Genomic DNA, 26207 nt, shown 5'->3' on the forward strand with positions numbered 1-26207 from the left:
AGTTATTTTGTGGTAAACAAACCTTCCAGAAGTAAATAATGCTTTTCTTCTGGCCTCGTTGGGTCCGGTATGTGTAGACGACGAGATAAGAATCACCGGAGAAGAAGATCCCTTTGGCGGCAGTATTGCATTGAACTTTTCCCCCATCGGTGACGCGATAGAACCCCACCTCCTTGCTTCTCCCGTCATCCTCCTTGAACGCATCCGGGGGCCCACTGACAGCTGGTTTATCGTGAAACTTGCTGGCATCTGCCTTTTGGGTGTACAGTTTGGCTAGATGAGTGAACCAACATGTCGGTCATCTCGTGTTTTTCAATAATAATAGTGTTTTGTTTCCTTTTATAATGATTAAACCAAAAGGACATGTTCTACCACGCTTTTTTGGTGCTAGAGGATTTTAGGGTGAAAGAGAGGCACAATCCGTTTTAAAAGTATCACTACAAGCCTCAGAATTATTCAGAGTATACTATCATTACAAGGATCAGAGTTATTCAAAGTATACCATCATTTCAAGGATAAGAATTATTCAAAGTATACCATCATTTCAAGGATCAGAGTTATTCAAAGTATACCATCATTACAAGCCTCAGAGTTATTCAGAGTATACTATCATTACAAGGATCAGAGTTATTCAAAGTACACCATCATTTCAAGGATCAGGGTTATTCAAAGTATACCATCATTTCAAGGATCAGAGTTATTCAAAGTATACCATCATTTCAAGGATCAGCTATTCAGAGTAGATTACCTCATGGTGAAAGGCGTGGCATGTTGACATAAAGTGTGTGTCTAAGAAGCGACTATCAAGTCAGCTTACCGAGCTGGACCCCGACATAGGGCGTGCCTAGCCCCACGGTCTGACTTTTTGTGACCCAGTCATGAAAATACGAGCGGAAGGATGCAGGCTCGGAGAACTGGTTGATCAGCTCGACACTTGCGTATAAGGGAATATTTGTACTTTCCTTGAATGCCTAAAGAAGAAAAAAATCCTTTTCACTATACTACAGAGATGCTACAATTCAGCCCAGCGTCCTTAACGGATTTCTTGTGCTTGGAAATAAACAGTGAGGAAAAGTGGCAAACTCAGAAGAGTTAAGGGTTTCTGCACCGTCACAGCTCTCTCCCACCACAGGGGACCCGGTGTGTAAGTATATTTAAACAAAACGACCTATAACGGGCGGTTACTCTGTAAAGTACCAGCGTGTTTGCTACTTAGAAGCCAAAGTTTATTTCATCTGGCTTTAAGATCTTACCTTTAGGCCGTACAGGAAAGCTTGCTTACGCTCTTCTGAGCTAGCTTTTCGTCCTTTCCATACATACACGTTACCATCAGGGGTCACAAGTATGAAGCAGTCCTAGGAAGCAAGCAATGCTATTACTGAAGAATAAAACAAGCGCTTGCCTCGCTTCCTTTGTAAGCTTTCTCCAAATGCTGATTCTGGGGGGGGGGGGGGGGGCGTTCTTGTGCCTTAGGCATTGTCAACGTCATTGGCCGGATCATTTACCCGCCCGCCCGCCATGCATCATTTACCTGCATGTCACTCATCTTTTAACTTTCTAGACAACTTTCGACAGCAAAATTCTCCTGACAATGTTTTACCAAAGGTTCTGCACAAGTGCTGGCAATATTGACGTTGTCTGTGTGTGGCTCATTGTTACTCACATTCTCGTCAAGCAGTTTCTGAGTCAGCGGTCTTTCCCCTATTTCTTGTATTTCTCCGGCCGCATCCGACACCCTGCATAAACAGGGCAAATAGGCACAAATAGGCAAAAATGACTTGACGAGCAAGTGAGGACACCCTGCATAAACAGGGCAAATAGACACAAATAGGAAAAAATGACTTGACGAGCAAGCGAGAACATCCTGAATAGACAGGGCAAATAGGCAAAAATGACATGACGAACAAGTGAGGACACCCTGCATAAACAGGGCAAATAGACACAAATAGGAAAAAATGACTTGACGAGCAAGCAAGAACACCCTGAATAGACAGGGCAAATAGACACAAATGGTTAAGCTTCGATTAAACAACATAACATAAAAGCCGATGATAGTTGATAAGATTTGGTGTTATTTGAGTCGGTTAGAATTGATCAGAGTCGTTGATAGTTGATAAAAGTATTTGAAAGACAGAGAGTGTGTTACCCCGAGCTGTTGAGAAGGGAAGGAATTACATTATTTGAAAGACAGAGAGTGTGTTACCCCGAGCTGTTGAGGAGGGAAGGAATTACATTATTTGAAAGACAGAGAGTGTGTTACCCAGAGCCCAAGAGGTCTGTGTCGACATGAAAATCTCTAATGCCTAGTGCACACTAGCAACATAACAACATAACGACATGGGCGCGTGCACTATGTTAGCCCGACATAACGACATGGGTGCGCGCACTATGTTAGCCCGACATAACGACATGGGCGCGTGCACTATGTTAGCCCGACATAACGACATGGGCGCGCGCACTATGTTCAGCCCGACATAACGACATGGGCGCGTGCACTATGTTAGCCCGACATAACGACATGGGTGCGCGCACTATGTTAGCCCGACATAACGACATGGGCGCGTGCACTATGTTAGCCCGACATAACGACATGGGCGCGCGCACTATGTTTAGCCCGACATAACGACATGGGCGCGTGCACTATGTTAGCCCGACATAACGACATGGGCGCGCGCACTATGTTAGCCCGACATAACGACATGGGCGCGTGCACTATGTTAGCCCGACATAACGACATGGGCGCGCGCACTATGTTAGCCCGACATAACGACATGGGCGCGCGCACTATGTTAGCCCGACATATAACGACATGGACATGATGACATAAAAGAAAAAAAACATGTTTTTTCTCATGTCATTATGTCCATGTCGTTATGTCGGGCTAAACATAGTGCGCGCGCCCATGTCGTTATGTCGATATGTCGCTACTGTGCGTAAGATGCATAAGAGGTCTGTGTGGATATATTACCTGTACAGCTTGGTGTCTCCCCTGTATTTTTCTTCCGCTTCCTCGTCTGAGATAAGAGATGGCTTTTCTCCCAGGCCCAGGTTCCTACCAGCTTTCAACAATCTCCGAATGGCCATCACATCTTCGTCGGACGACATCTTTTTTATATCGTTAAGGTCTAAAGTGGCTGAAATAGAAAACGAGAGCATATGAGCGAAAAGCGACGAATTAAATTGTATTCGTATCTCGTATTCGTGTCGGATTTCGTCTCGCGTATTACTCTCGGTTTTCCTATTCACGTGTACATTTGTACTGCGTAATAATCGTATCGTGCATTTGTGTAGCCGACTCGATTTCTCGTATTCATCTCCGAGATTCGTCTCGCGTGTCCGTGTGGAATAATTATGGTATACCAAGTATTCGTGTCAATATTCGTATTACGACTCGTACGCGTACCGGGTAATCGTATAAAGAGGGGGACGTGAGGGTTTGCGGTGATGCGGTTTTGCCTTAAATCTGGCGCGGTTTTTCGTATTTTATTCCGCATTGCGGTTTCTCTAGACTGCGCGGTTTACGGTTATTGACTTATTTTGACGGTTTTGCGGTTTTTGGCGTTTTTCTGATGGGTGAGAAAAAAATGCTACGGCTAGATGTCACCAGTTTGCGCCGTGCGGATAAAATTAGTTTTACTTTATTTGTTTTGACAATTAAACTTGACTTTAAACAAAATAAAACTTTAGTTTTTAAATAGTCATTTGCGAAAAAGATAAAGACCTTATCGTAGCTTCAAGTCTTACCGTAGCTTCAACCAAAATTGGCCTTTTCCGAGTAAAATAAATTAAACTTCTACCAGGGCCGTAGCAGGGAGTGGGGCATTGGGGGCACGTGCCCCCCTCCCCTCCCCCCAAATATTTTCAAAGATTATAAGCGTGGCTGTGCCTCCACAACTTTCTTGATGTTTCTGTTCCGTGCCCCTATATATTTTGAGGCCTGCTACGGCTCTGTCTTCAAAAATAGCCAGGAGATATTTGTTACTTACAGACGAATTTGACGTGCGCTCTTCCCGCTCTCTCACCATCTTTAATATCGTTTGCAAGCTCACTCGCCTAGAAAATGTCAAGTTGTCGGATTAAGAAAGTGGCTCCATAGCTAAAAATAGAAGACCCGTGGTCAACGACTGGTCAACCCTACATTGGGGACTGAAAATTCCTCGTAGACTTCAAGGATAAGGGCACTGTCAAGGATAAGGGTACTGTCGTTCATCGCACTTTAGTCGCCTGTATTCGGGGATGTAACAGAACCGTTGGAGACGCTGACCCGTGGTACAATTTTCAGTCTAACAACTATTCCAATATACGCTGGACGGTAAAGGCGTGTACCACTCATCGTATTTTATAGCCGTTGGTTTTTTATCTCTAGTAATACTTACCGCAAGCCGCTCGTACTTGTTTGCCTTACTGCCGATGATCGCATAGATGTTAAAGCTATTGCTAACCAGAACGAAGCAATCATCGCAAGTGAGAGACTCTCCTGCAACAGCAACCTACAACACAGAGAAGGGATGATCAGCAAGCGCAACCTACAACACAGAGAAGGGTTGATCAGCAAGCGCAACCTACTACACAGAGAAGGGTTGATCAGCAAGCGCAACCTACAACACAGAGAAAGGTTGATCAGCAAGCGCAACCTACAACACAGAGAAGGGATGATCAGCAAGCGCAACCTACAACACAGAGAAGGGATGATCAGCAAGCGCAACCTACAACACAGAGAAGGGATGATCAGCAAGCGCAACCTACAACACAAAGAAGGGATGATCAGCAAGCGCAACCTACAACACAGAGAAGGGATGATCAGCAAGCGCAACCTACAACACAAAGAAGGGTTGATCAGCAAGCGCAACCTACTACACAGAGAAGGGTTGATCAGCAAGCGCAACCTACAACACAGAGAAAGGTTTGTCAGCAAGCGCAACCTACAACACAGAGAAGGGTTGATCAGCAAGCGCAACCTACAACACAGAGAAGGGTTGATCAGCAAGCGCAACCTACAACACAGAGAAGGGTTGATCAGCAAGCGCAACCTACTACACAGAGAAGGGTTGATCAGCAAGCGCAACCTACAACACAGAGAAAGGTTGATCAGCAAGCGCAACCTACAACACAGAGAAGGGTTGATCAGCAAGCGCGACCTACAACACAGAGAAAGGTTTGTCAGCAAGCGCAACCTACAACACAGAGAAGGGATGATCAGCAAGCGCAACCTACAACACAGAGAAGGGATGATCAGCAAGCGCAACCTACAACACAGAGAAGGGATGATCAGCAAGCGCAACCTACAACACAAAGAAGGGATGATCAGCAAGCGCAACCTACAACACAGAGAAGGGATGATCAGCAAGCGCAACCTACAACACAAAGAAGGGTTGATCAGCAAGCGCAACCTACAACACAGAGAAGGGTTGATCAGCAAGCGCAACCTACTACACAGAGAAGGGCTGATCAGCAAGCGCAACCTACAACACAGAGAAAGGTTTGTCAGCAAGCGCAACCTACAACACAGAGAAGGGTTGATCAGCAAGCGCAACCTACTACACAGAGAAGGGTTGATCAGCAAGCGCAACCTACAACACAGAGAAGGGTTGATCAGCAAGCGCGACCTACAACACAGAGAAAGGTTTGTCAGCAAGCGCAACCTACAACACAGAGAAGGGTTGATCAGCAAGCGCAACCTACAACACAGAGAAAGGTTGATCAGCAAGCGCAACCTACAACACAGAGAAGGGTTGATCAGCAAGCGCGACCTACAACACAGAGAAAGGTTGATCAGGAAGCGCAACCTACAACACAGAGAAATGTTGATCAGCAAGCGCAACCTACAACACAGAGAAGGGTTGATCAGCAAGCGCAACCTACAACACAAACAAAGGTTGATCAGCAAGCGCAACCTACAACACAGAGAAGGGATGATCAGCAAGCGCAACCTACTACACAGAGAAGGGTTGATCAGTAAGCGCAACCTACAACACAGAGAAGGGATGATCAGCAAGCGCAACCTACAACACAGAGAAGGGATGATCAGCAAGCGCAACCTACAACACAGAGAAGGGTTGATCAGCAAGCGCAACCTACAACACAAAGAAAGGTTGATCAGCAAGCGCAACCTACAACACAGAGAAAGGTTGATCAGGAAGCGCAACCTACAACACAGAGAAATGTTGATCAGCAAGCGCAACCTACAACACAGAGAAGGGTTGATCAGCAAGCGCAACCTACAACACAGACAAAGGTTGATCAGCAAGCGCAACCTACAACACAGAGAAGGGATGATCAGCAAGCGCAACCTACTACACAGAGAAGGGTTGATCAGTAAGCGCAACCTACAACAGCAAAGATAGGTTAATCAGCAAGCTCAACCTACAACACAGACAAAGGTTGATCAGCAAGAAACAGTTGATCCAAGCACCGGAAAATATTGTTTTTCTTGATATGTTGCTTATACCTCTTTGGCTTTGGTTTTTCGTTTTCCCTTAATAAGCCATAACTCAGTCGGATCTTTCGGTAGCGAATCGACATTCTTCAAGGCGCTTTCCACGCCGCCAGTCCTCCATCTGTCAACAAAAACAGTTATATTACATCAAAGATGAAGATTCGGCGGTGATCCAAAAATGTGCAAAGTACAATGTATTGTAGTGGCGTAATAAGCCATAAATCTTTTCCATTTCCATTAGCCCGAGTATCAGGCGATTTTTTGCTTCCCGGTATATACTTCAAAGGAAAAGCTAAAAGGGCCTGACCCTCGGACTACGTTGCCATCCACTCTGTCAAACTTGAGTTAGTTGATCCTACTTTTTTCATGCATGGTTTCCCTCACTTTCAAACCCGTTAGTGGTGTGCGCGCGCCTCAATATTAGCGGAGCCAGCACGGCCGCAGGCCGCGCGCGAAGCTCCATAGGTATAGAGAAATGGTATATAACTATGCGACTCAGTTTTTTTGGTAATTGCGGGGGTACCCTGTGGTGTCGCCGCCTGCCCGCCTGCCCGCCTGCCCGCCTGCCCGTGGAGCCAGCACAATTTGCAAACTTAGCAAAACGCCACCTCAGTGAAATAATTATACAAGAATATATTTTAGCACTATCCGAGAATGCTACATACTTAATAAAACCCCGAAAGTTGCATCAAAAATTACAATTATTTAGTTTTTAGTGTTTTTGTATTTACACTCACGGGAACCCTGCGTTTAATTTTTCCCGCGTTTTGCTGTTCTAACTCGCGGCCGACACCGTGAATTGATAAAGTTTTTGCATTATTTTCGACGTGGCTAAAGCCAAGAAAGAAATTCGACACATCTTAACACTTTTATAATAAAAAACGTACAAACGATGGATGGAAGGACAAAGGATGGGTTTGAAAAAGGAGGTAAGTAAGACGTCAATTTTATAAACTTCGTCGGAGCTATGAAAAACTCTTGTGTTGATATATTTCTAGCACTCAAACAGTTAAAGCCATGATGGGATGTTGACTGTAAATAAAAAACGATTTCTTATCTGGAGATTCTTCATCACAGTTAAGTTCCGTCAGCTCTTTTATGAAAGATATCGAGCGAGGAACGGTTTTAGTTTATATTTTGTGAGCTCGAAGAACATTAAAAATTTAAAATGAATTCTGGTTTAAATTTTAGAGAAAAAAAAACAGGTTCATGAGGGGTATAATAGGTTCTAAAAAGATCTGCTTTACATACACAGTTCCCTTTTTTCACAAAAAGATATCTTGAATACCCAAGCTCAACGTTTTCATACAACATCTCAAAACTCCCATCTCTTCAATTTTCAAAGAAAACTAAAGACAGCTTTTTCTTGGTAGCATTTAGTTCGATACCTATAGTTTTTCTCTACAGCTTTTCCTAAGAAAAAGGTCAAAAGGCAATTCAACCTCTGGCTCATAAGCCCCTAAATAACAGACTTCATATATTAATTTTCTGTTCAAGGTTCTATTTTAAAGGTTACTTGGAATTATTTTTAATTTTAGGTTTATCAATAAGGTTTTGTGCAGCATAACATTTACATCTAGTATTCTTCCGTAGTGTTTTGTCACTGTTCTCCAATTTTTTTCAGGCGAATCCCAACTCAAGCAAGCTGCCAGCTTTAAAGGCATGATGCTAGGGCAGGATGTATTCATTAATACAGCTAAGTACCAAAAAGATAGATAATAGTTACAAATGAAAACTTGTATAAAAAAATGACCCAGGCTAATAAACTAAACCAAAAGAAGTTGGAAACTTTAAAAACAAGTTAGAGTGGTTTATTTCATTCACCCTTTGACAAAGTGTCTGTTACAAAACACTGACCAACATTGACCCTTATTGCAAATGGACTGAATGGGTTTTCTAGTAAAAAAAATATAGTTTCAATTTGAACTAATTAACTGCACAGGGTTTTGTGAGCAATCTACTTTTCAAATAGCTGATATGAATACAGCTCAATACTTAGGAATCTGAGATGATATTTGCAAAAATCAACAGCAATGTACCATTTGACCTTTTGACCTGCAATTATTTCAAAGATAATTTAGCACTGTACATGGAAGTGATGTGAAATGAAAATATAGCTACCTTATTTTTAACAAACTGCATCTTTTTGTAATGTCACACCACCCTATTTTATGTTTTAACACAAAAATACCAGGTGTGCATACCCTTGAAACCATGATGCTTCAATATGGGGGTCTAGTGGGTCCATGGACCTCCTCATCGAGGGTCAGTGTTTTGTAGGATCCACCCAAGACGAAGTGTCAATTCAAAGAGTATTAGCCAAAAAACCCAGTAAAGAAGGTTGATAAAACTGTTTATCCAATATTTGTAATTTCTACCAAATTACTTTTATTACCCTTCAACTGAGAAAAAATTATAAAAATCAAGAAAATCTAGTAGTAGTGAAATGTGAAAGGAAGAAAGGGAATTTGGACAGTGTAGGCAATGGAGCACATTTACTGGCAAAAACGATATGCTAATGTATAGAAACGCGTTGTAAGCTGATATGGTTTTAAATGTTAAAGAGAATAAAAAGCACCCATTTTACTGTAAAAAAAAAACTTAAATTAATTTTCAATTCTTCAATGTTCCCTATTGGATGATACCTCCATATACACCCAACAAGTTTTTCCGGGTTAAACAACAATAAAAATATACATACACACATATTCCACTCTACACCTGTGCATCAAGCACTTTTCTATGAACGGCTTTACTCACACATTACATTATACATACATATATAGGTATTATAATATGGCTTTAATTGATTGCATGCTGGCTCCCCTTTTAGGCAGTGCCTAAATCTATATATTAATAAAATGAAATTTAAAATGGAAGAGTAGCGTGCCCTTCTTTCTTGAACCTGCTCACCTCAGGACACTGTCTATGCTATTTTCTTTTCCGAAAAGGGACATCAATTCTTTAGTCTCATTCTCCTGAAACTGTTGAAACAAGAAAAATAAGATGAACAAATAACCAGATGGAGATTCGCAAATTACAGTATCTTTTAGCATGAGAATCATCATTAGAAACCGACCAAGGCTTAGGGATTCCTGACCAAGAGTTCAGTTCTCCTAAACCTACATCAGCTCAGCTTCAAGCGCAGTAACCAAAACTGAACCTTTTCGCGACAACATACCTGTACTGTTTGCTTCGCTTTGCCGCCAAAGTATTCATCATCGATCGCGATAGCCTTCGTCGCTGCGAAAAACAGCTCATCCTGTGTCCATAAAGCGTGACAATTAGCGTTACACAAAAGATCTTAACATGGGACAGGGAGTTAGTCGATTGGCGCGAGTGGAGACTTTTCATAAAATAAGATAATTGGCGCAAGAGTGAAGACGTTACATGAAGTAAGACAATTGGCGCAAGAGTGAAGACGTTACATGAAGTATGACAATTGGCGCAAGAGTGAAGACGTTACATGAAGTAAGACGTTTGGCGCAAGAGTGAAGACGTTACATGAAGTATGACAATTGGCGCAAGAGTGAAGACGTTACATGAAGTAAGACAATTGGCGCAAGAGTGAAGACGTTACATGAAGTAAGACGTTTGGCGCAAGAGTGAAGACGTTACATGAAGTATGACAATTGGCGCAAGAGTGAAGACGTTACATGAAGTAAGACAATTGGCGCAAGAGTGAAGACGTTACATGAAGTCAGACGTTTGGCGCAAGAGTGGAAACGTTACATGAAGTAAGACAATTGGCGCAAAAGTAAAGACGTTACATAAAGTAAGACAATTGGCGCAAGAGTAGAAACGTTACATGAAGTAAGACAATTGGCGCAAAAGTAAAGACGTTACATAAAGTAAGACAATTGGCGCAAGAGTAGAAACGTTACATGAAGTAAGACAATTGGAGCAAAAGTAAAGACGTTACATGAAGCAAGACAATTGGCGCAAGAGTGGAGACGTTACATGAAGTTATGACTTTTGGTACAAGAGTGAAGACGTTACATGAAGTAAGACAATTGGCACAAGAAGGAAGACGTAACATAAAGTATGACAATTGGCGCAAGAGTGAAGACGTTACATGAAGTAAGAAGTTTGGCGCAAGAGCGAAGACTTTACATGATAGTACTTTAATGTTTATCTTTAGTAAATGACCTACATTTAGAAATTTAAAGAGTAAACTCAATCTAAATCGAATCCCCGCTAATTCGATCTGACTCCGGGTTTCTAACAAAATTTCCCGTCAATTTTTTGACAACACGAACTGACCCCTATTTTGAACTGTTTCGCATAAGGGTACCACTGTACTTGCTTTTTAAAAAAACCCTCATCGACTCATTCATTAATTCAGTTTCGTAAGGTGGTAAACAGGTTTCTTACAAGTGTTGGCGCAGCAAGATTAAGGCACGTACCGTGCTCGCATTCTTCCCATGCAAGATGTGTAGCACTGGTTGTTTTTTATTGGTTTTCTAAAGGGAAAAAGAAAGAAAGAAAGGAAATAGATACCATACCACACAAAGATAAAAAATCAAAGCAATGATTAGCGAGGCCAAAATCAACAGCGCAAACGGCTATCAATAACTACAGTTAATCGCACTAGGACTAAGCGAGGCGCACTTGTTTGAAAGTGCACGTCTATTCCTGAGCTTTTCAATATTTTGCGACCTCTCGCCGACAAGTTAAATTGTCATATGACTCCCATCATTAAAAATAATTTAAGCGTTGGCCAGTACAGAAATGGTGCTCAATCGCCGCCACTTTCCGCAAGTCGCTGACCAGTCAACAAGCATCGACGTGATTCCGATAGTTTGTATGAAGGAAGACAGAAAGAGGCATAAGCAGTTGGAAACTATTTTGGATGATTCGCGGAATACTGCAGCAAAAGGGGAACTATCACAAAGCATTACTCACATCCTTACGATAGTCCAGAATAACGTAGCTATCACCGTCGTAGAAACCCTCTTTAATAACTTTGTTCTCCATCTTTACCAACTTCATGTTCTATGAAAATAAAGACAGGATTGCTGCTAAACATTTCGTGCAAGAAACATTTTGGAGGTATTTGTTTCGTACAAGGGCTCAGTTGACAAGGGACAATTATGTAGACTAGTCATTGTTTGTTCAGTCAGGTTAACCAAAAAAGATTTTGGGCATCACCTCTAAGATTATCAAGTTGTACAATGGTTGTACATGTCGTATATCTAAACATCATGTATGTAAACCGTAACGAGGAAATACCCATAAAAACAAAGCCACAAATTATATAAAGTTCGGTTGTTTGTGAGCTTTCGTTGTTGACGACTTATGTCTAGTGCACACTAGTGACATAACGACAAAACAACACAGGAGCGCACACTCTTTTAAGGTGGCGCGCCGAGGTTGTTTTGGCTAAACAGCTTATATACTATGTTCCCTACAGAAGACTCATTTTCGGCGCGATTTTCGTAAATTTTTCAGATTTTATTAATACATCTATGCTTTATCAGATTCCGCTAGATTCCCTCTTCTTGGAAATCAAAGGGGAGAGAGATGTTGGATAGCGGGAGTGGGTGTGGGGTTTGAAAACCCCAAGTCCAGTGAAAAACTTAGAAAACGGGATCTCAGTTCCGCTCGTGCAACTTTGTCACATGTGAAACAAACAAGAAAGCTATCGTCGATTACCATGTGTGACACTAGCGTGGGCTTCGTTTGAAGCGCGTTCAGATACTCAACTTTTGATTCTAATCTCTCATAAACGCAGGTTCGACAGGCAACTGCATTAAGCAAGTACTTTCGGTAAGGCCTATTTTAGCCATAGCGTCGGGTAATAGTTTAGAAGAGGCGCGGCTTGGGCTCAAATGTTAAAAAGGAATAAATTCTTTAGTTTTCAAATTATCTTAACAAAAATACCCTCGAATTGACTATCTGAAATTTTTTCTTGTGCAAAACTATTCCTCTTGCCCCTCTCACACAAGTTGGGTTTGGACTTAAATAGGCGTAAATGCGGGGATGGATCTTTGTAGGCAAGATTGCATTTATTTTTTCAAAGATTGCGAGGACAATTTTGGCGTAAAATAAAGATTCATCAATCGCGAAGTTTGACAGGTCAGTTTTAAGCCAAAAATTCGTGTGCTTCAAGCTGGAGTATTGTTAGGTGTTACTGTGAATTTAGAAAAAAATCATCGCGCAGATTTCGATATTTTTATTTTAATATAAAAAAAATTGCTTCCATTTACCTTGCATGAAAAAAAATTATTTGATTTCAAACAAGTGTGAATCTTGCGGGATCTGACAAAGCATAGATGTATTAATAAAATCTGAAAAATTCACGAAAATCGAGCCGAAAATGAGTCTAATATAGGGAACTTAGTAAAAGCTGTTTAGCCAAAACAACCTCAGCGCGCCACCTTAAGCCCGACATAACGACATGGACATAATGACATAAGAAAAAACATGTTTTTTCTCTTATGTCGTTGGGCTTATGCCAAAATGTCGAACCATTCACACTATGTCACTAGTGTGCACCAGGCAAAAGTGTGTTTTTTCGCGTAACTGCAAAATGGCTTCCGCCACAAAAGTCAGTCGCGACTCGGAAATAAACGCCTGACTGAAAAAGGGTATAAGTGGGATGACGCCATCTATCAAACAAAAGACGCAGTCATAAATATCCCGACATCATCAACAAGCAAATGGCGTAATCATCCATAACAGGACGTCATTCGCAAAGCAAGTGACGTAATCACCCATATCATGACGTCATTCGCAAAGCAAGTGTAGCAACCACCCATATCATGACGTCATTCGCAGAGCAAGTGACGTAATCACCCATATCATGACGTCATTCGCAGAGCAAGTGTAGAAACCACCCATATCATGACGTCATTCGAAGAGCAAGTGACGTAATCACCCATATCATGACGTCATTCGCAGAGCAAGTGTAGAAACCACCCATATCATGACGTCATTCGCAGAGCAAGTGACGTAATCACCCATATCATGACGTCATTCGCAGAGCAAGTGTAGAAACCACCCATATCATGAGGCATCCACAAGTACACGACGTAGAGATACTGGTCGGTCCTTTCCTCACCTCGACATGCCACACCATAGCCGGCATTGTGTTGACGCTCTCTGCATTTTGCAAGTCGCGTCTGAGCTGTTCTTCTATCGACCAGGTCTGTCCTTTGCTCATCTTGACACAAAACAAATATCAATTAAAGGCATTACAGCAATTAAATTCTGCTCTTTAGTGCCATAACAACAGTGATGGATGGATGTCTTACAAAACAACAATTATGGATGTATGTCATGCAAAAGCGTTTTCGATGATCAATGAGTAAACGCAGCACCATCCCACATGCATTTAGTTTCATCAGGCATTTTCTCGCACGATTCGCCAGAACGTCCCAATCATGCTTATGGAAATTTCTTTTGAAAGATAACAGTCTCCATTTGAAGCGATTAGTTGATGCGTTAAAGGCTGAAACGATCAGCCATCAAGGTTCTTCAGCGTGTAAGTGGGCATTACCTCCTTACCTTGCCAGCCGCTAATTATCACACCTACTATACACTTGTTGATCAGAGCAATGACCTTAAGACACTAGTGGCGGGGCTAGTCTGCTTGCAGTTATCACTAAGCTCATGTTAACCTTATATGGCTGTGAACCCGACTTATCCAGAAGACTCCTGCGGCTCTAGCCGAGAACAGCACTACGTGGGAAGATTGGATCAAATCACGGCCGCGTTTCTTTGTGGAGTTTGTTTTGTTTTTTGGGCTCCATGACGTAAGCAGAAGCTAGAACCATCGCCAAAGGCACAACTAGGAAACGGCATGGGGTACTTAGTCAATCAAATACTAAAACTGCAGTGCACTCATGTATAAATAATGCGACTTCCAATAACAGGCAGCTTATGGAGATGCTAGCTATTTTCATCTTTCCACTGGTTGGATATATATTGCTTCATATTTTCAAAATTTATATCTGGCTTTGCATTGTATTTTTCCCAGGAAATAATAAGGCGTAGCAGGTAGTGTTAAGGAAGATTACAAACATGTATGGATACTACAAAGGACAGAAATAAAACCGTTTTCTAGAGAAATCGTTTATAGAGATTGTTCCCCTATATTTTACTGTTGTCGAAATGTTGATTCTATAGCATAGCGATTCCGATTCTCGAAATAAGAGGCTCAAGATTACAGCCGCTTTCCAAACAACCAACGCCCCAGACACACGTAGACATTAATACTCTGCTGCTTTAGAACACAGCAACACTTTTATCATCGAGAGCTGGTTTTTTTTTATCGATATTGCGCCGTTTAAGGCTGCTATCACTACACTTTGGACAATCTGTTGTAAAATAGGGCATTGAAACTGATTTCATTGAGTGTGAAAACCTGAATTCTCTAGATGATTCGGCTCGATGCATTCGAACTTTGTTTATAGTAATAAAAGGGTTTGTTAGAGAATTCAAAAGTTTGAATAACTTACACCAATTGGGGCATTCCACCCATTTTCAAACATACGTAACCAAAACAGTGAAAACTTATTGACATTTGATTACCTTCGGTTTCTCGCAATTAGCAGTTTTCTTAATGATGTACACGTGCCGTGTTATTAAAATTTGTTATTAATTTCTTGCTCGATATCCTATATATGATAATATTCTATGAATGTTGTCTTGTTATAATTTCTTGCTCAATATCTTATATATGATAATATTCTATGAATGTTGTCTTGTTATTAGTTTCTTGCTCAATATCCTGTATATGATAATATTCTATGAATGTTGTCTTGTTATTAGTTTTTTGCTCAATATCCTATATATGATAATATTCTATCAATGCTGTCGACCATCTCCTGCTGATTTGCCGTATCATTTGAACCCAATCGCGCGTATAGATACAGCAATTTAATACTACTTCATCTTTTTCCGCTAACTTGAGAATCAATAATAAATTAATTGAGCTACTTGAAGTTGAAAGGGAATTGAACTTTTACGAGGATCAGAAAAAGTTTGCGAAAAAAAAATAGATTGAAAACAAAATCTAGATTGCGTGATATTTTTTCCAAAACTATGTATTTTCTGCCAACACGAGAAAATAAAAAGTTTTAAAACTTTATGCAGATTATAAGGACGCCCTGGTCGCATTTCTGTGGTTGTCATGAAAACCGGCCTTTTTTTCGCAGTAGGTTTGTCATTAAAAATGTAGTGTATTTCAATCGCGGCAGATAAACACTATCCAAACTCTTTTCTAAATAAACGTAAAATATATTTATTCCATTAAAAAACTATTTCAAGTTTAAATAAAATGAGAGCTTGATTTGGATTTATGTGCATTTATGTTGTATACTGTGAAACAGCCGGGTCTAAGATATATAATATATCATAACAATAACCCGACCTAATAGCATCTAGCTACATAATTGGAATTTCTTGTGGATTTTGGAAAATATATAGGCACTAACCAAGCTGAGCACGAAAAGCACTAGTCTAGCTGTAATATGTGTAGCGTTTGGGGGTCATTTTACCTTATTTTCTCGTCGGCAGTGAAATTTCTTAGAGAGTTTTCACCTAGCAGCACAGCTCTGCACTTGGGCGCGGGCATGAACATCTGAGAATTCATATTTGCGGGTATCTAACCCGCTAGCCCCTCGCCACAAGGGTTCATTAGCATAGAGGGCTAATTACCCAATTAACACTTGCCAACGCCACGCTGGACAAGAGACAGCCAATAAGCGCTACTCAAATACTTGATAATTCGAAATGGAAACTAAAAGATGTTGATTATAAATGTGCGGCTATGTAGGTATTGAACGAGATACGGGTTTGTAATGGCGCTTTTTATTTTAGTAACTTTTTGTGGTTTCAGTTTTGCCAAGATAAATGGGTGAAAGTGCGTAATGGAGTTGCGTTCCGTTATGCTGATGAGAGCGACCAGCATTTTACACACACACACAAAATAATACTGGTATTTTTTTTAATAAGCACCCTCATCACCTATCAAAGACCGATTTTTTTAGATGATTTATTCACATAATTAATTTGTCGTCCAATGTTCAATGAATACAAAACCCAGCCGTTATTTGTTGTTTCGCGGACATCCACAGGAATCCTGAAGCGGAGACGGAAAAAGCGAATTCCGACTTCTGAAACCGCATCCTGACCGTCATGCACCGTGCGCTTCTTCAACCTCCCCAAAATGCATCGCGTGTCAGTGGTCTCTCACTAATTAGTTGTATCAATACAAACCCTGTGTCCTACCAAACACTAAAACTTCAGAGATGCCACACAAAAAAACACACATTATCTTGAGAGATGCCACACATGGCAATGAATGATTATACTCATGATATTTTTGTTGAATTGTACCGCGACTATGCGTATTAGGGGTATACATATAGAAAAGAGGTATGATGCTTTGACCGGAATAAGAATATTCGTAAATTCAACTTCCCTCCCTGGGACGTATGGTTCTATTCTAAAATAACACATTCTCGAAGTGGCGAATTATTATCTTGAAAGTTACTATAGCTCTTAATCTACAAAATAAAGCAGAGAACATACATTTCATGGAAAAAAATATTTTGGGATAAAAGATCTTGTTACTGGGATACCTGTGGTAGCCCTGTGGTATTTTTTTTTTAATGTAACTGGTTTTTGTAGCTACTGCGCATGTGCGAGTAGCTGCTCTGTCAGCATAGTAATACTTCCTTTAGATAAGTTTTGGTTTCTTCCCTCATGTCATTATATTTTTATTGAACAATTCCAAAAAACAACTAGAGAATTGTGTTGTCATTGTAGTGTTGTTGATCTTGATCCTTGAAAAAATAATAGCTTTTGTACATTTTTTATAAGAACAACGTCTGCATTTTAGAACGCATCAGGACTAAAAAAGTAATATTTTTCTGATATCTGAGCCTCGGCATGTTCTTAGCATGTCCTTAAAATTTTGTGAAATCTCATGCTGGAAAGAAGAGAAAAGAGTGTACTAATCATGTCTGTGCTATAGCTCTCTCATTTGACTTTTTGAATTTGTTTATGATAGCATAAATATTGTTGTTTACTTTATTTCATATAAACGAAATGATAAATGTCATTAACAAAGGAAACAATTATATGGGTGTAACAGCAAATACAATACACCAAAAACTGGAATTCGACTATCCAAATTTTCGTCTTTAATAAGACTTCTTCAGGGCAGACTGAAGAAAGCTTATTTACATCAGAATAGTGGCGCGAGACGCAAAAACATTACAACGATAATGATAACTTTATTCCAATAAATACCAATACAGGTATATTAGGATAATATACAAAGTAGGTTGGCTTATATGCCTATCCTCTATTCATAATATTTAATTACATCATCACGGCAAAATTTCAGGACTAGGCTCGTAATGGAGTCATCTGTTAAGCTCATAATATACAAAAAAGGTCTTTTGGCCTTAACAGTTTGAAAGAGTTATTGATTGCAAATAGATCATTAAAAAATACTCGACGTATATCATTGACATAGTCGCATTCCATTAAGGTATGGTACTCATCCCCAACCTTATTTTTTTCACATTTTTCACAAATCCTTAATTCATAAGGTAAATTTTTATAGCGGCCTGTTTCAATTGCTAGTTTGTGTGCCGAGACACGCAATCTAGTCATAGATTGTCGGCGTCTAACATTAGATTGTCGACTGACTGACAAAACTGACTGACAAAAACGCGCATTTTCTAGAATAGCGCGTGCTATGGATAAAAAGAATTTACACGTCTCTACGTGGGTTCCTACTACAAAAAAAGTCATCACTATTAAGACCCCGCGGGTAGATAGACTTCAGCCGATAAGCCCACTGGCCTTCCCTTTCCCTAAGCTGAGCCTCAGAGTTACACTTATCTATAAGTTGTACCATAACATTATTAAGACCTAAATGATTGTCGCAATGAAAATGTTGATAGATCAAAAGGTCATCATTAACTCTTTCACTAACCGGTAAACTAGGGTGCTAATTTAACCTACTTTTATGATTATTAAAACGCTTCCTAAAACTATTGATAGTAGACCCTACGTATTGCTTGCTACACATAGAGCAAATAATTAGATAAACAACAAAATCTGAGTTACAGTCCAAGTCAAAATTAATGACATATTTCTTATTAGTAACTGTACTGCGAAACTCCCGCCCTGTCTTAAGAAAGTTACACACCCTACACCTTTGACCGCCACACTTACCACAACCTCTAGCCTGAGTGCTCTCCTCTTTAAGAGAGGAGTGCACCAACATATCCTTTAAACTCCTAGGTTTCCTATGAGCCACCATAGGTACCCTACCAATAGCACCCCTACATCTACTAGAAGATTCTAGAACTGGCTGTAAATTACGCAGAATACCAGGTAAATTAGGTGAAACATCCAACAGTGTAACAGCAAATATACACCTAAGTGATAGCACATTGTGGGCGGTCAAAGCAATTTTTAAGATTTAGCAATTTTCAAACACATTTTCATTTTTCCTAAATTTTATTTTAGTGCTAACTCTGCTGTGGATTTCCTCTCTCTCTATGCTGGTATGTGCCCTCTACATACCTAAGGGATAGTATTTGGTAGAATTTTACACAATAGGACAATAACCCTGTCTACTTTCATGGAGTCCCCCCCTCCCTCAACCTGGAGAGATGATGCTTCTTACCTTTCTTGCCCGAATCAGTGTTGTGATATGGCATTTACAGTAAAACTCAAGTTTATACATACATTTTTTTCATATTCAAAGGTAGGAAACGTCTTTGTTATACATGTCACAACACAGGGGCCCAAACAAATTGCAGATGCACATTTAATCCTTCAGGTGTCCAATTCAACCCTGCGCGCAGGGTCTAGTTTTACAAAGTTTGTATAGTTGTCCGCTAAATATAAGCTCTCGCGGATTTATGAATCTTGTAATTTGGTCTAATCTGTTTATATAACCCTAACCCTGGGTTGTGCATTACCCCCCCCCCCCCCCCCCCCCCCCCCGCCAGGTAGGTTTTAAGTTAGTACGTTTCTATATGCGGCTTTGAAAGCCAGTTCTTGGACTTAAAATATTTCTCTAAGAAGACATGACTCTATGTTTGATTATAAAAACGAATGACTCACTTCTGTAAGAGTAACAAAAAAGAACTTTGACATTTATCTGAGAAATGAATCCAGGCTGCTCTTTCTAAATAACACACGTGCCATTTGAACGCAATGTCCCATCACATACGTATAAAAGAGGAAAGCGAATCTTATCGTCGGTCGCATCTGAGCAAGACTCCAATGATGACACTGGTAATAAGCCCCTTAAGGTGGATTTTACACGAATCACTTTAGCCATTCGGGCCGGTACTTCACACATTTCCACGACTCACGATAAAATATCTTTATTGCAGATCTTAAATGGAATCTGAAGAGTTAGTAAAACAAACCATAACACCCTTGAATGAAATTCCGAGGCGGATATATCGCACCGCTGTCAATGGGTTGATTACCTTCTCGGGTACGCAGCGAGGAATGATTAGAATTTCGTCTGAAGACTAATTCATTAGCGCACTTTTATCTTTCTTTCCGGTACACGCGGCACTGCCCTTGAGCTCGCGAGATATTATCTAAAAACCCTTTGGAATACTCCCGCTTGAGCCGGACAGTAACATGGTCGCTCCATGGTGCAGCCCAAAAATGAATGCTTATAGAAAGCCATGCTTAAAGAAAGCTATTGACAGTGCCATCTTACGCTCCCGTACAATATAGTCAGTATTGTCACACAAAGAATCCATTCCTTTCGGCTAATTAAGTATTAAACTTTATTTTTGGATGGTTATTGATTTTTCTTGCAAATAGATTATTGTATCTTAACATATAACAATAGTGGTTGATCGAAAAACGTTTTAGAAGTGTTTCAAGCTTATTTTTCGGTTGCGAAAAAGGGGCATCTGTAAAGACCGCAGAGTCTTCGAGCGTGCTCGCAAAGTTAATCGCAGCGAATTCCCTAGATTGTCTGCCCGCCTTTGAATCGAACAAGCTTCGTCAAAGGGCGTTGCTATAATCTCTATTTTGGGAAGGGTTTTTTCCGTCATTGCCAATAAAGAAAAACATAACAAGCTAATTTGTATCTAATTTGTACACTGGTCGCATTTTAACCCTTGACGTTGAGAAAAGCCGAATACTTCCGATTTTTTTTTACAATAAAAAAGACTCTTTGGTTTCAATGTAATGAATTTATAGTGGTGTTCACGGAGTGTTTTTCATGGATATTTTTAGGGTGTGAATCTGTTCACGGGTCTGGTTTCGAATGCACTGTTTATCAACCGTCAGCACTGCCTTATTAAGATGTAATCTTTATGATGCGCGTCGGGCGATTTAATCGCGAACTATCAGCGAAGGCGCGCGAGATGTTTGCACGAGTGAACAAAAAGGCGATGCTGGATCGGAAGTCTCATGGCAAATAGGCTTGACCTAATATCACACATATACAAGACATCAACTTCAGATTTCAAAATTGTGGTTATTTTATTGACAAAATAACAGTGCCTGCACTATTCCTACATACATGTTCAAGAAAATCTTTTAATAATCTCTACCCGAAATAACAATAAAGTATTCCGTTTTCTTATTGTAATATACAAATTAATTTTGAGCTGTAAACAACTCCAGCTACTCAAAGAAGGCCCGCCTATCAAGCGTCCTCAAAGAACTCCAGAATATATAATAGATTTAAAATTAATGCGGAATTCCTGTGACTAGAATTCCTTCTAGACTCTCCCCTAAAATTGAGTACGAGTTATGCTTTTTCCTATGCCATATTATTTGTGCGCGCTTCCGCCAAAAGAACGGATCGAGAAAAACTAACGTGGGCTGCACCGGCAGTCGCGCACAGACGCGCCGTGTGACAGCCAGGTAAATAGGAGTTTCCTGTGCTTTGTGATGCCAGTAGTTCTGGCGCTCTCAAGGATAAATCATCCATGGGAATGTTTCTTTAATCTTTTCGGTCTCCCTACAAGATAATCCTTACAAAATCAAGTCCACTTTTGGGAAGTCATTTAATAAATTAAGCTAGATATATGGTACACTTCGAAAAGCCTTTGCTTTTGTTTTGAATATACACAGAATTAAACAGCAGAAGTCAGCCATTTATGCAGTCAGTTTTGCCCTCCTTCAAGAAGGCCTTTGTTGAATGGCTCCGTTTGCTTATAATTGAGACGTTGGATAAGCCAACACGCCAAGCTAAAAACTCTAATTAGAATTTCAAGTCTGTGTTTGCTTTGAGATCCATTCGTCTGCCATCATGGCTATGGTAGAGCCAAGTATGTAGATAGCGTTTAATTGCCAATGATTATACTTTTTGATTTATCAACTTGTGTATTCTTATAATACCTACATTGTATCTACTATTTCCATAGGTTTTCAGGATAATTGCTCACGCACGAAAGCATATCCTTTTATACATGAGGGAACTATTGAATGAAAACCTTCTTCCCCGTGACCGTGACGAAATTTTTGAACTGCGGAAGAGATCGAATCCTCCTCTCCCACACACCATTGATCCGACTCAAACTTTAAGAGAAACCTATAGATTAGTCAGAAAAACAATCAATTTTACAAAGAAACGCTCGAAAGGATTTGCGAATGTGGGCACTAATCTACCGCCCTCTACCTCCCGCAAGTCGCCAGCGAGGCTAGCGCGCCCTTCACTCGAACTTTCCTATCGCACCAACTGATTTCTAACACTAAAAGCGTGAATTGGGTCTTGGTCGACGAGGTTCTTGGTCGAGATGTGTAATTGAAATTATTTCCTCTCGTTTTCCCTTCTATTGATGGTTACGTTATTTTACTGATTAATAGATAAACAAATTCGATTTGGCGTTAATGTGATTAAACAGAAACCACATACAGAATTCTTGGTTGGCATAGGTGTTCTCTTTGACTTTTTACTTCGAGTTTTTCGGGCGGGATCCAAGAAGAACGCCCCACTGCCAGCTACACTCCAAACACTAGGCCTTTCTTGGTATACTCACGCAAACTCCGCAATCCTCACGATTTGGTTCAGTGAGATCAGAAAACGCGGGAACCAGTGCACGCCTGCCGGGGTAATTCCTTCGTGTAACCAACTAAACACGCTCGGCAACCAATAACGAAGTCCGCGCAACGGACTGAACGCCAGATGCGAGATGGTATGACTCGTGACTTCGGAATAACACGAGGCCACAACTCCGTCTACTATTATAGTTCCCTGCGCAGTCAGGGGTGCGACTGCGCCAAGTTTATGCTCGATCCGAACGGACATCACTCTAGAAGGATGTAGTTTGCCTTTGGAGTTCACAAGTACATAGTCTCCGGGCGTCACAAACTGAGCAAGCTTAGCACTTGCATCGTAAATAGTAGAACTGTTGCGTTTCATCACAAAAATCAGGTGATTACGAGTAAGCGCTAGGTTAGCTACGTCCGTTTCGATGATTGTAAAAGGAACTTTTGAAAGCCACGGCTTGTAGTCGAGGAATATGAGAACCTCGCTATACAGAAGTCGGCCTGTTTCATCCATAGATTGCACCCTTTGTCCCGTTTTAAGATCCTTGATCGCGATTCGTTCGCCATTTTCAATAGTTACCAAAGCTTCAGAATGAAAGCAGCTCCCCCAGCTATCTTTACGGTCATCATCTGTAATATTAACAACAATAAAAAAACATCAGAATATTATGGCTACTACCATCACAATAGAAAAAGGCTTTTCGGTAATTATCAAGGCATGGGTAATTGAGTCTATTTTGCCATTCACACAAAACCCCAACGTTTGTTTTAGCTAAATAGATGGGAGTTTTCGCAGGCAGGGGTCATATAAATAGCTTCTATGATGTTTGCCGAAATCGAATAGAGATGGGCCGTCTTACATCTAAATGGAGATTTACGCGATTTCGCTTGAGGCGATATATATATGAAGTACCGGCCTTCGAAGCCAAACCACAATATCAAAATATCATTGACTTTTAACTTTCAACGCTAGTTTTTTTCCACTTGCTAAATGATCCATCGCAAACCTTGAAAGAATATCGGGTTAAAACCCTAATTAAGACAATTTAAGAAATTAATCGAACGTAACTTTACGGCGGATAAAGAAATTATCGTTCTATCAGCTTACCTGAGCGAACTGAAGCGTGAATACTACTTCTCCGGTCGTAATAGACCCAGTCGAATCCGGCATCAACCGCCAAACTCCCAAGGTCCGGCAACTTTTTAGGGTCTTTATCTGAGGTACTTATATCAACAGCTCTGCCTTCGTAATGAAGTGAATCAAGAGAATGTTGCCCGTCTTCGTCCCATGCTTCTGTTACACGTAATTTTACGCCCTTCCATTTCTGCTTCACTTTCGTCGCGAGGTTCCTCAACTTCTCTCGACATCGCTGCAACAGAACGTACGATGTTTTTAGATAAAAAAAAATACTTACAGGCCGTCAAGATACATATGCTTAATTCCCGCGTAATTTAATGAATGGAAAATCTTTCTGAATGTACAAAGCCCCCCCGCAAAAAGTGACCATGCTGAGCGCTAAATTGCGATGAAAGACAAGATACCAAATGTAAACAAACGCCAAGGGAAGCCCAACCTTGCTCATGAGGCGATCGGCACCGGTTCTCTCTTCGTCTTTGAAAACGATATCAGTGTTATAGCAAGCCACAAGCTTGTTGAATTTCGAAGAATTTCTTGTAATTTTGCCCTGTGGTCTCCCACTAGCTCCCAATGAAAATTCGTCGACGTCTGGAACTCTCTGCTTGAAATAAAGTGGCCTTCTGCCTCTCCTACTCAAACTTGGTCTTGACGAGCATGAGTTAGCAAAATCCAACGAAAACTGGAAAAGCACAAGGGCAAACGCAAGAGGATAGAACAAGAACAAGTGCAGCCTCATGTCGAGCCAATTGTAATTACCAGCCAGATGACAATATTTAGGTTGGATTAAAACTAGTGAGCAGCCCTAGTTCGCTCCTTTCCAATTGCTGTGCGTTCAACATCTTTCTGACAACCAGATCTGCGTTCAATTTCAATGATGCTGCTCTAAAATGGTTTTCATAGCAGCGCGCCCATGATTGGCTGGAAGTGGTGTGATTGTCATCCATTGTTGATTTTTGTTTTGTTCGGTTGCATCCCAAAGAGAAGGCACTTCCTGTGTTAAAGTGACACCTGCGCTGTACTTGGGGCCGCGCACACAGTCCGCCCAAATTCCAAACTATTTGATCGAATACGAAGGGCCATTTAGAAAATTCTTCCCCTTCCGAAAATCTACTTGAGAACTTTCTAAAGATATACACAATTTGGTTGTACAAACCGAGTAGCTTGATTAGTAGACAGGAGACCAATCAGTAACAACCTTCTAATTATGCCTTGTGAGAGACTTAGCAATTTGTCAACATTTGCTGCTAAAATTAATAAATCAGCACAGATCTGCAAGAGAAATGTAATTTATTGGGCATTAGTATGAAAAGATTGTCTAAACAGACGTAGACTATATTTACCTTTGACTTATGCAGATCTTAATTCGGAATATTGACGTCCAAATTTTGAGTGCCTTCTTACTTAAATTGTAGAATTTTGGCTAGAAAGGGATAAGCGATGTGTTTTAGTTAACGTTTTTCCGTTCGCAATTGACCGGATTAGCATTTGATAGTCTGTCTTTTGCAGTTTATTGCGAAATACAATCACTAAAGTTGCAACGAATTGTTTTCGGTCGTGTAATTCTCTGGGGCTTAACGAACGCCAATCATACTCGAGGGAAAACAAAATCATAAAACAAAGAATTCCCATTGTGTTTGATTCGACATGTCGTACCATTTAATTGGTATTTTCACAGACAACATTAAACAACACGAGCGACAGTGAACATCAACGTCTAATGAACAGATGAACGGCCTGTGGAAGAATTCCCTTTTCACCTCATAGAATGCTTCTATTTATAACATGCTAATGTAATAATGTTATTTGCCACGCACTATAGCACTATGCCAAGTTGATAGCATTTGAGGCAAGAGAAAACATGATGACAAAGCTGGTATTGTTACAACATAAGCCAAAACACAGTTTTCTTATAAAGGAAACTTAACATCCTGGTTATTTGGCTGGTTTTATGACAAAAAAAGGCAAATTGCTCAACATTCCATGATATTTCCACTTCGATGTAGTATAAGCATGTCATTTATTGCGGAAGTGAATAACAGCCGTGCTAAGATTGAGCCTAAACTTACGACCCTGGAAAGAGACAGTGAATAAATTAGTTCACTTCTCACTTAAAAGCGATAATAGAAAGCCAATTACCCACGTCAGTAGCCTATCAACATGAAAAATCTGCAAAAGGCGGTACTTCCGTGCGAGTATGCGAACTTGCCGTCGGAAACCATGACGCAATACACACATAGGAACAAACGCTCTGAATTCTTGCATGCAACTGCAGACATTAGAAAAAAACATCTTCTCCCTTGCACAAACCCCAAACCATTATTCTTTTCGGTGGCTTACAAACGTTTCCAGTCCCTTCCATATTTGTAAAGCCAATATTTTGCAATCGGCGCCCCAAAAACGCCCGTTCCATATGTAGATAGTTCGTACTGTCTTGGTGTTGTGTTTGTAGCAGTTAGATTTGACTGCTCATTCCTGAAATACTTCACTTAGAGACAATAAAGGCGGAGTCCGTTTAATAAGTGTTAATTGAATTGAATCGTAGTTAAGTGGGCGGGATAAGAGCCATACCGACAGGAGCTTTTAGCGCGGCATTTTACACGTCTGTCATCGAACAACCCAAACAATCGA

The 26207-nt window shown here is 40.6% G+C and overlaps 2 protein-coding genes and 1 long non-coding RNA gene across 4 annotated transcripts in view; 1 reads left to right on the top strand and 2 right to left on the bottom strand.

The window, feature by feature from the left end:
* Positions 1 to 16080, bottom strand: part of LOC5515491 (advillin) — a 22487-nt gene extending 6407 nt beyond the window's left edge. Inside the window, exons 1-14 of one of the 2 annotated variants that reach the window (XM_032385249.2) lie at positions 15940 to 16080; positions 13500 to 13601; positions 11342 to 11431; positions 10843 to 10899; positions 9618 to 9698; positions 9350 to 9420; positions 6449 to 6557; positions 4377 to 4490; positions 3987 to 4053; positions 2969 to 3134; positions 1664 to 1736; positions 1254 to 1355; positions 818 to 971; positions 23 to 273 (exon numbers count right to left, since the gene is read on the bottom strand). In XM_032385249.2, coding sequence (XP_032241140.2) covers positions 23 to 273; positions 818 to 971; positions 1254 to 1355; positions 1664 to 1736; positions 2969 to 3134; positions 3987 to 4053; positions 4377 to 4490; positions 6449 to 6557; positions 9350 to 9420; positions 9618 to 9698; positions 10843 to 10899; positions 11342 to 11431; positions 13500 to 13601 — 1437 coding nt within the window. In that variant the 5' untranslated portion in view covers positions 15940 to 16080. Of the gene's footprint in view, positions 1 to 22; positions 274 to 817; positions 972 to 1253; positions 1356 to 1663; positions 1737 to 2968; positions 3135 to 3986; positions 4054 to 4376; positions 4491 to 6448; positions 6558 to 9349; positions 9421 to 9617; positions 9699 to 10842; positions 10900 to 11341; positions 11432 to 13499; positions 13602 to 13945; positions 14102 to 15939 lie in introns of those variants that run through there. The other variant, XM_032385250.2, reaches the window with a different exon arrangement.
* Positions 7033 to 9036, top strand: LOC125561026. Its single transcript, XR_007307020.1, has 2 exons — positions 7033 to 7365; positions 8061 to 9036. It is a non-coding gene; the product is annotated as an uncharacterized LOC125561026 (long non-coding RNA).
* Positions 16081 to 20907: 4827 nt separating the features above from the next.
* On the bottom strand, positions 20908 to 26059 carry LOC5515501 (indian hedgehog protein). Its single transcript, XM_048724087.1, has 3 exons — positions 24016 to 26059; positions 23550 to 23811; positions 20908 to 23071 (listed from the first exon to the last, which is right to left on the bottom strand). Exons 1-3 carry the CDS (start codon positions 24313 to 24315, stop codon positions 22428 to 22430), a joined length of 1206 nt encoding a protein of 401 aa, XP_048580044.1. The 5' UTR covers positions 24316 to 26059; the 3' UTR covers positions 20908 to 22427.
* Between the last annotated feature and the right edge of the window lie 148 nt (positions 26060 to 26207).

The sequence above is a fragment of the Nematostella vectensis genome, chromosome 2 (genome assembly GCF_932526225.1).
Source record: "Nematostella vectensis chromosome 2, jaNemVect1.1, whole genome shotgun sequence".
NCBI lineage: Eukaryota > Metazoa > Cnidaria > Anthozoa > Actiniaria > Edwardsiidae > Nematostella > Nematostella vectensis.